Source organism: Myotis davidii, unplaced genomic scaffold (genome assembly GCF_000327345.1).
Source record: "Myotis davidii unplaced genomic scaffold, ASM32734v1 scaffold1275, whole genome shotgun sequence".
NCBI lineage: Eukaryota > Metazoa > Chordata > Mammalia > Chiroptera > Vespertilionidae > Myotis > Myotis davidii.
In genome coordinates this window covers 37,787-46,956 of record NW_006286483.1, presented here as the reverse complement: position 1 = coordinate 46,956, position 9,170 = coordinate 37,787, and the positions used below count along the sequence as shown (strand labels likewise).

Sequence of the window (9,170 nt, the reverse complement as noted above, 5' to 3'; positions counted from 1 at the left end):
ACGCTGAGGCTTCACTAAATTCTCCCTCGTGGCTGGAAGTGACCAACTTTGAAATGAGAGCCAAAGGCTGATGCCATAGGGAAATGGACTCGAGCTCAGAGCTGCGGAGTGGACTGGACCGCAGCTGTGTCTAAGTGACACTCGGCCTCTAAAGGCGCCGATGTGACGGATGCAAGCACCATGCGGTGATTGGACTGGTTGACTTTTACCACCTATTCCAACCTTTCGATTAAGGTATCAGAGCTCTTCAAGTGCAGCCTACTTAGTGTATAGATGGGGAAACCGAGGCCCAGAGAAACTTAGGGATCTGTCCTGTAGCTTGCAAATCCCAAAGCAAGGACCCCAACTCAGGCTTGCTAATCATCTGTGCTGAGGGTACACAAGGAGCTTTTGCCATAAGCCTCTTCTCACTGCCCTGCCTGCAGATTTTGACTCGAGCTTCTATTGGGCAAGTGCCTTTGGTAGTTCATGGACTCCTGGACTCTTCTTGCCTGGAGTCAGGGTCAATCCAGTTCCTGCTTCCCCCTAACCACTTCAGAGGCATCTGAGGTTGACTCACAGCTAGATTCAGGATAATTGCAATGGTTAAGATAAGATGCATTCCTGTTTGCTAAAATGGGGTATCCCCCAGCCTAAAGGCTCTGTCTGATCCTGGCTTAATTCCTTTCACATCGCACTGAATTCCCCCGTATCTTCCTCAGGGAGGCCGGGTCGCATTGTGGTTAAGAATCAGACTTGGTAGCTCACAGACTCGGGTTCAAGCCTCAACTCTGTTGCTTACTAATTGTGTCATTTGGAGCAATACTTTATTTAAGGCCCCACTTTCGCCTCTAAAAAATGGGAATAATAATAATAGAGGCTGCCTCTTAGAATGGTGAGGCATGAATGAGAAAATCCATGTGTCTAGCTCTAGCCCATGATGCATATTCAGTTATTGCTATTTTGAGCTAGAGAGAACTATGTCAGGTGGCACAGAAACTTAGTCACACTTGCCCCTGTGTTTTCTTATGCTACAGTGCAAAGAAGATATCAGCCATTAAATGCTTAGGACTAAAGAGTCTGCCAAGCTATTTTTGGAAATTAAAAAGTTTTAATTAAGTAAAAATTTTTTTAAAAAATCAAAATTAAAGAGTTTGGGGACTTAAAAAAAAAGCGTTGCTATAAGCAGTCCCTCCCCAGCTTCACCTTATCTGTTGCAAATGTCGTCAGCTCTGTTCTCAAGTTCTATCTGTGTCAACAAAGATCAGAGGCCGCTCACTTTGCCTCATAGGGCTTGGCCTTGGTCATGTGACCTCTGCAGCTTTGCCCGTGTCCCAGCACTGCGCAGAATGCTGTACTCCGCTCATCTAAACAGAGAGCTTGGTTCGGCAGCAAACATCTTGCTTTGAATACACCCAAGAGCTTTTCTCAAGGGTTTCAGATTTCCCGGACCCATGAAAACAGAAAAGCCCTAATTGTGAGAGAGGGTGGTGTACTGCAGGCACATCCCTTCTGCTGACTGTAATGGTTTTCTGGCTCCGGAGATCCCTTTTCTCTAGTTCCCTTCAGAGGTTTTCTCTCTTCACACTGAGTTGCCTGCAGGGGGAATTTGCATGCCTGCCCGGTCCTGGGACCCACAGGGCGTGCTCAGCCGGTGGTGTGGATGCTGATGTGAGCTCTGCTCCTATGTCTTCAAACTATAGTCATGATACTTATGACTTGAAATACTTTACCAGCAATTTCAGCTTTATGTGGCTTTTTCTGCTTAAACCCAGTTCCGCTGGGTACCCCAATGCGAGGGCGGTGAGAGACGCCTTCGTGTTGACCCTCTGAGCTGTGTGAAGGTGGAAGTTACCTCGCAGACTGAAAGGGCACAGAGGCTGCAGGGTTGTCAAAGGACGTGCTGAGGAAGCAGTGAGTGGAACAGCATATAAAAGGTTTCTAAATTCTTGGATTTTGTGGATCTCACACCGTTCACTATGAATTTCCATCACCTTACTAGGTGATGCTTTATCGGTTGTGTTGCCAGAAAAGAACGTACAGGGGGGTTTTGATGATTAATCCTTGCAAATAACTTGCCTCTCCACCGCCCCCCCCCCCAAATTGAAGACAATGTGCTATACTTGTAAAATTAACTTAATTTGTTAATAACTGGCATGCTTCCTTGTTTCTCATTTTTTAAATTGTATGTGAAGATTTTTGTTTGGTTGGTTGGTTTTATTAACTGTACTAAAAAGGCCTCGTTGCTTTCAAACTTCTAATTTCAAACCCATTTGAGAGTTAAAATCATCGTAAAAGTCAGTAGAGCTTTAAGAACATGTGGTGGACCTGAGTTAAGCCTAATGAACAGATTGTCATGAAGATTAATTTCTAGCTATATATTTCCACACTCCAGTTTCACGGGTCTCCTTTGAAAGCTGGTCTGCTTCAGAGAAGGTCCCAAGTTTCTAACTGATGTTATTCTTCCTTCCTAGAAACAAGCCAATGACCTTGTGAGCACCCTGATGAAATGTACACCTCACTACATCCGCTGCATAAAACCAAACGAAACCAAGAAGCCCAGGGACTGGGAGGAAAGCAGGTATGTGAAGGCGGTGGATGCCGAGGGCCCAGCCAGCTTCCGGGGCCCCGGCACATTCCCTCTTGTCCTCCGCCAGAGGCAGAGCCGTTTAAACTGCCATCAGATGTGTTTCATGTCCTGTGTCTTTAACTTTTCAGGACAAAGACTATATATATATATATATATATATTTTTTTTCCCCCTCCTTGCCTTTTCCTAAAATGTTAGCAGTGCCTTTCGGTTCAGAATTAGCCATTTATAATGTTTATCTTGGCTAGTGTGGGGGCAGATGGAAAAAAAAAAAACACCCTTCATACCGCAGAGTCAGGATGGTTTTAAAATTAGCCTGAGGCTCTGTGTAGACATTCCTAGTAACTCGGCTCCTCATCGGCACCCACAGGATGTGGCCTAGAATGCTGAGCTCGGGGTTGAAAGTGAAGGTCCAAACAGCTGGTTAAAAAGCCACCCCTCGTTTACTGTGGCTCATGAGGATGCTGGGGACACGCTCCAGCTCCTGTCATTCCCCCCGACTGTGCTGATGGGCAGAGTGACCCTGGGAGGGAGCACGCCCGAAGGAGACACGTGGAGCACAAGGATGTAGTGAGCCCAGTCCTGCCTGACTTCTGAGAAAGCCACTCACTCACCGGCCCACAACTGGCATTTGGGGGCGTGGCCTGTGAGGGCTGGAATCAGGGTGCTGAGTAGGAAAATCACCAGAGAATAGTTTTTGCATCCACCCGGGGGACCCAGGCACACAGTCCCAAGAGGCCTGACCCCATGTCCGTAGGAACATGGGAGGCAGAACTGGGGAGAGACCTTGTGAGTGGCTTGGACTGCAGAGGACCCCACCATTGTCCTCAGATAATCATGTCCCTTGTCTAGGGCATACCTTTTTTTTTACTCTCTTAGGAAAAAAGTAGATAGACTCTTAGGTATCGAGTGACTTAAAGTTAAACGTGAACAGGAAGACCAGGATGAAAAGTCACAGCTGCTAATTACCTCCTCTGAGAGGGGGGTGTAGGTCCATTTCCCACCCTGCCAGCAAGACCCTTTCTAGCCCACAGCAGACAGATAACACTTAATCCTTTGTGTGCGTTACGTGCCACTGAGTCGGCTCTGACTCCTGGTGACCCTGTGAGTGAGTGGTGCCCACAGTGTCCTGCCCTCCACAGCCCTGCTCAGCTCTGGGAGACTCAGGACTGGCTTCCTTTATGGAGTCCAAGAACGTGCATTTTTAAGGAGCTCCCAGGTGATGCTGGTGATGATGGGCCGGCATCATACTTGGAGGACAGCTGGTCTGGAGCCAAGGCCTGGGCTGGGATTTTGAAGAACTGTGTCCTGGTGCTGGCCTGCTGCCTAAGTGAGACACTTAATCTCAGTCCTCAGTTTCTTCCTCTTTAAACTAAGGGTCGATCAGAATGGGATCTCCTTCGGTCTGACAGGTGAACGCTCCCAGGTCTGTTCCCCGTGTCCGCCCGCCTGCCTCTGTCTGTCCCTGTGTCAGTCCTATGCTCCCCGTCATGTTTACCCGCATACACACCCACTCATGCACATGTACACACGGTAGAAGTGTGGTGTCATAGGCAACCTCAGAAATAAATTATGCAAGTCTAGAGGTAAGACTAAAGGGTGCTTTAGTCCACCCATCCCCCCACTTCAGATTTCATCCGGCTTCCCTTCTCCAGCTCTTCCCAACAAACATAATCTTAAACAGAATCATAATCTCACTCACCCTGCAAATGCAATACCTCTCCAGCACACCACCCCCTTCCCCACACGTAGAAGTCGTAGAGCTTTAAGTCCCTCTGCTGAAAGTCCCTCTAATATAGAGATTTTGCAATAGCTACTGGTTGGAGGTTCCCCAACCCTGATGCTACTGTCTCGTGAAATCCAAACTGATTCATTGGAATATCAGAAAATGGAGAAGTTAGGACAGTGGTATATTTACTCAATAAATCCTCATAGAACTTCCTCATGCTGGGTTTTTTAAATCACACCCCGTATTCGACTTGCCGCAAAGAACTTCATGACATACATTCATGTCAACTGGTTTTAAGGACTCTGAAGTATTTGTTGGTCAGGTGCTGATTTATATTTTCACTAGGACTGCGTCCTGGGGTCCCCCCATCTCGGGTCAGGTTTAGTGTGTGACGGATGGTTTCACTTCATCCGTGAGGGGGACATGCGGGGGCCCAGGAAAGGGCAGTGTGTGGAAATGACATGGTCAGTCGAAGCCCTGGGTTGGTGCACAGGATTACTCATTCCACAAGTGTATGGGGTGTGGTTTATTTTTCTCCTCCTGTTGCAAATGTGTTTTTGTTTGGCTCTTGCAAAGTTGCCTGCCCTGGATTCTGAATTGCTGTCCTAGCAGGGTTCTCAGGCCTTGACTTACTTGTGTTAATGGCCAAAGACATTCAGGAAGAGGACTGCCCTACCTCCCTGACGGAGGAGCTAGCACAACGAAGGGACAAGTGGGCATTGGCAACCGGGCTGGTGTTTACTGGGGAGGCGACAGCATCCCAGGATATGCAAAAATGAAGTCGGATGCTTTGATTACATGAAATCTTAAGCATTACAAAATTTCCGAAACTGATTGTATTGGAGAAAATTTCTATGAGAAATTTCCTGGTGATGGAAGTTAAAATGAAGGACACAAGGTTTTAACATGATGACATTTTAAACATTACAAAATTTGCTGAACTGCTTGTTCTGTTAGAGAAAATGTCTCTGAGAAATTTCCTGGTATGGAAGTTATAAGGAAGGAAACCATGTTTAACTTGCAGTGATCCATGTTTCTACTTGAATCAATGGGCGATGCATTCCCTGCCTCAGAAGCTTGGGGTGATGCCAATATTTTTTTTTAAGATTTTTTTTTTTAATATGTGTTTATTGATTTCAGAAAGAGGAAGGGAGAAACATGGATTGGCTGCCTCCTGCACGCCCCCTACTGGGGATCAAGCCTGCAACCTGGGCATGTGCCCTGACTGGGAATTGAACCGGCCTGGGCGTATGGGTCAACACCCAACCACTGAGCCAGACCAGCCGGGCATGACACCCATATTTATGAAAAGTACTTAAAGTGAGCAACTATCTCTCACCGGCAGCCTCTGTGTGTTTTACTCGGTGCAGGAAAGGCCAGGGGTGACTTTCAGGTTCGGAGCATGGGAAAAAGGAAAATTACTTTCCTGAATCAGATTCCTTCCCCTTAAGCAGATATGTGTCACCAATCAAATGTGGATATTAACTCTTTATATAAAGGGATTTTTAAAGTTAATTATTTCTTAAAGGGGCTGACATTCCTGGATGCTGATTCAAGTAAGACATGAGGCATTTGAAACATCCCTCACTGTGTGGCTCACCCTTCCCAGGGCAACCAAGGCTCCACCCTCTTCCGGCTTCATTTCCCCACCTCCTCTCTCCCCACTCCAGGACCCAGGTCTTTCCATCTTTGTGCCTTTGTTTTCACTGCCTTTCCCTCCTCTACCTGATAAATTCAGCTCAGCCTTCCAGGCCCCGGCACACGTCACCACTTCTGAGAATGCACTCACTATGAAAACTTCATTTCTTCCTCCACTCTCCTGTTCTGGTTTACGTGTGGTCTGGTCGCTGGGACTCCATTAACATAACAACAGCTTTTCTGGCTCCTGCCAGGAGCTGGCTGCGTGCTCATGGAATGTACCCCATAGGAAGCAAGAACCAACATCACTATTCCCATCTTACAGAAGTGGAAACTGAGGCACAGAGGACTCGCACTGTGGCAGGGGTGTACCTGGCTCTTGACCACTGTGTCATCCGTGAGGTCTCCAGCAGGAACCCTCGCTGGCGCCTTGCATAGCATGGTGCATAGGGGCACATACCAGTAGTGGGTGCGAGGCTGTGTTGGAAATGGTGGGTTTCATGAGAGCCTTGCTGAGGAGACAGCTGTGGGGAACCGATGTGAAGTCGCAAGGAGCATGCTGCTCGCTGCCCTTTCTGCACAGCAGATCGTGAGGGGCCCATTCCCTTCACCTCAGTGCTGCCCAAATGTACTAAATGGGGGAAATGGGAGTTGCCTCCATGCCATAGCACAATTCTGTCATTCATCTCAAAAGAAAGAGGAAATTTACTTTTTAGTCCTCATTTTCACATTTCGAAGTGTCTGTATTAAACCAGTCCGCACACTCTTCAGCAAAGGCCCTATTTGTCTCCCCAGAGGGGACCACCAGGAGCTAGTGTCCAGGATCTTCCCTCGGCTTCAGGACACTTTGCTCTTTGGGGCGGGAGGGGTCACAGTTCCCATGCTCCTGCACCACCCAGACCCCGGGCCACTGAAGCAGACTCCAGGTGCAGAGACGGGCACGGGGCCTATCTCTGGTGTAAAGACCCTGGGTCAGAGCATCCACCTAGTACTGCCCTGCACTCGTTTCCAAAATACACTGCCAGGGCTTCGCTATTACAAAACGGAACTAAAAGTATAATTTACGTACTTTTTAGAACATTTTTAACTTAGACATTTGAAATTAATAGTTTTATATGCCCTATCTGGCCTCATATTTTAAAAACCTAGAAGGGTAATCTCATTACCTATAGAGTCACTATCAAACTTAAGGTTGATAACAAAGACAGCTCTAGTGGCATTTAATTCAAGTTCTTTCCTTTCGTCTTTTGAAAAACATATTTTTGTTCACAATCTGTGTGATAGGTATATGGCTTTTTGCCTTGCTGTCTTTTAAAATAGATAGGTAATGTCTCCTCTGTAATTCATAACAAAATATTTTTAAATTAATATTCTATAGCCTGAGGGTCAGCTCAGACTTGAACACTGTAAGCTGTCGTCTTTTTAGTATGTTTCCCTGCATCTGAGATGTGGGGGTGGTGGGGCTGGTGGGTAGGAGAGCGGGTGAAAGAATTATTCAGTGATGCCCTGCCCCCACTGTCTCCTTTATAGGGTAAAGCACCAAGTAGAATACCTGGGTCTGAAAGAGAACATCCGAGTGAGAAGAGCTGGTTATGCCTATCGGCGCATCTTCAAAAAGTTCCTGCAAAGGTAATGAACTGTGACTTTGTTTTAAATAGGTTTATTGAGATATAATTCACATATCGTGCAACTCACCCACTTAAAGTATACAGTTCACTGGCTTTTACTGTAGAGAATTGTGCCTTCGTCACCACAATTACCTTTAGAACATCTTCATCACCCCAAAAAGAAGTCCCAGTTCCCTAGTCGTCAACCCCCAATTAGGAGACACTGCTTTCTGTCCCATAGATTTGCCTGTTCTGGGCATTGCATGTAAATAGAGTCATACAGCATGTGTCCTTTGTGTCTGGCGTCTTTCAGTTAGCGTAATGTGGGTTTTCTGTTTTGTTTTGTTTTTAAATATATATATATATATTTCAGAGAGGAAGGGAGAGGGAGAGAGAGAGATAGAAACATCAATGATGAGGGAGAACCCGCCTGCAACCTGGGCATGTGCTCAGACCTGGAATCAAACTGTGACCTCCTGGTTCATAGGTCGATGCTCAACCACTGAGCCACCCCGGCTGGGTGAAAGACATTTTCTAATTCAAACTTCATGTACCAAAGGGTATCAGGCTGAAGTAGAGCTTAGTTGTGTTTGAAATCCAGTACATCTAACAAAGTTGTTTCCTGTGCCGTGACGTTAGGATGGCTGCCCTACCAGTCGTCTGTGCAGGTCATTGGTGTGGAAGGTCAGGAGAGGCTTAGCTAAAAGGTAGATCATTTCATACAATGAAGCCTCAGTGGCTCTGTTGTTTCACATTCAAGTTTTTGATAATTTTGGTGGTGGATTAGCCTAGGAATAAATTCACACTCACGTCTCTATAAATTAAAGGGGCCACTCCTATTGTGTGAGCAGAGCTCACAAGTATGAAAGGAAGTGTGTAGGAAGCTGAGAAAATACATTTGTAGAGCTCTTGCATTGTTATAGCAGCATCCCTTTGCTGACAAACAGCTGAGATGTTGATTATGAAAGACTTTTTAACCAGATCGGTAACACTAGCTTTGGCTGAAGTTTCTCAGCCTCAGCTATGGACATTTGGGCCGGAGGAGTCTTCGTTGTGAGGCCATCCTGTGCATTGTAGGATGTTTAGCAACCTCCTTGGTCTCTACCCACTAGATGCCAGTAGTGTACCTGCCCAACCCCCTTCTTCCCCTCTCCCTCCCCCCGAGTTGTGACAACCAAAAATATATCCAGACAATTAATTACCTAATGTTCCAGGGTGGGGGTGGGGGGCAGAGCCAGTTAAGAACCATGGCTTATATAATCATTTACATTTTTGCAAAACTGCATTTTTACAAAATACCCTTTTCCAATTAAGAGAAAACAATTAAATGCAGAAAATAGTAAATGAAAAGTGTTTCCTCCATCATTCCCTAATTCAGAAAAGCCTGCCATAATAATTCCAAAACATTTATAATTTTATTCCCCAATATTTTTCCTGTACTTAAAAACTCTCTGATCCTTGCAAATTCTCTCTGATTGGCATCACTGTTGAAAAATGATCAAATATTTTAAGCATCTAACCTTGATTTTGTTTTTGAGAAACCAATTCTGAAAGACCTTCTTTCTTCCATAATATTTAAAAACAAACAAACAAGACTTCCATAAGCAATGCTGTGAGCTCGCAGCACT

The 9,170-nt window shown here is 46.0% G+C and overlaps 1 protein-coding gene across 1 annotated transcript in view; it reads left to right on the top strand.

The window, feature by feature from the left end:
- The window catches only part of MYO1E (myosin IE), a 180,022-nt gene that overhangs the window by 137,533 nt on the left and 33,319 nt on the right, over positions 1–9,170 (top strand). Inside the window, exons 18-19 of the mRNA XM_015560197.1 lie at positions 2,454–2,560; positions 7,466–7,564. Coding sequence (XP_015415683.1) covers positions 2,454–2,560; positions 7,466–7,564 — 206 coding nt within the window. The remainder of the gene's footprint in view (positions 1–2,453; positions 2,561–7,465; positions 7,565–9,170) is intronic.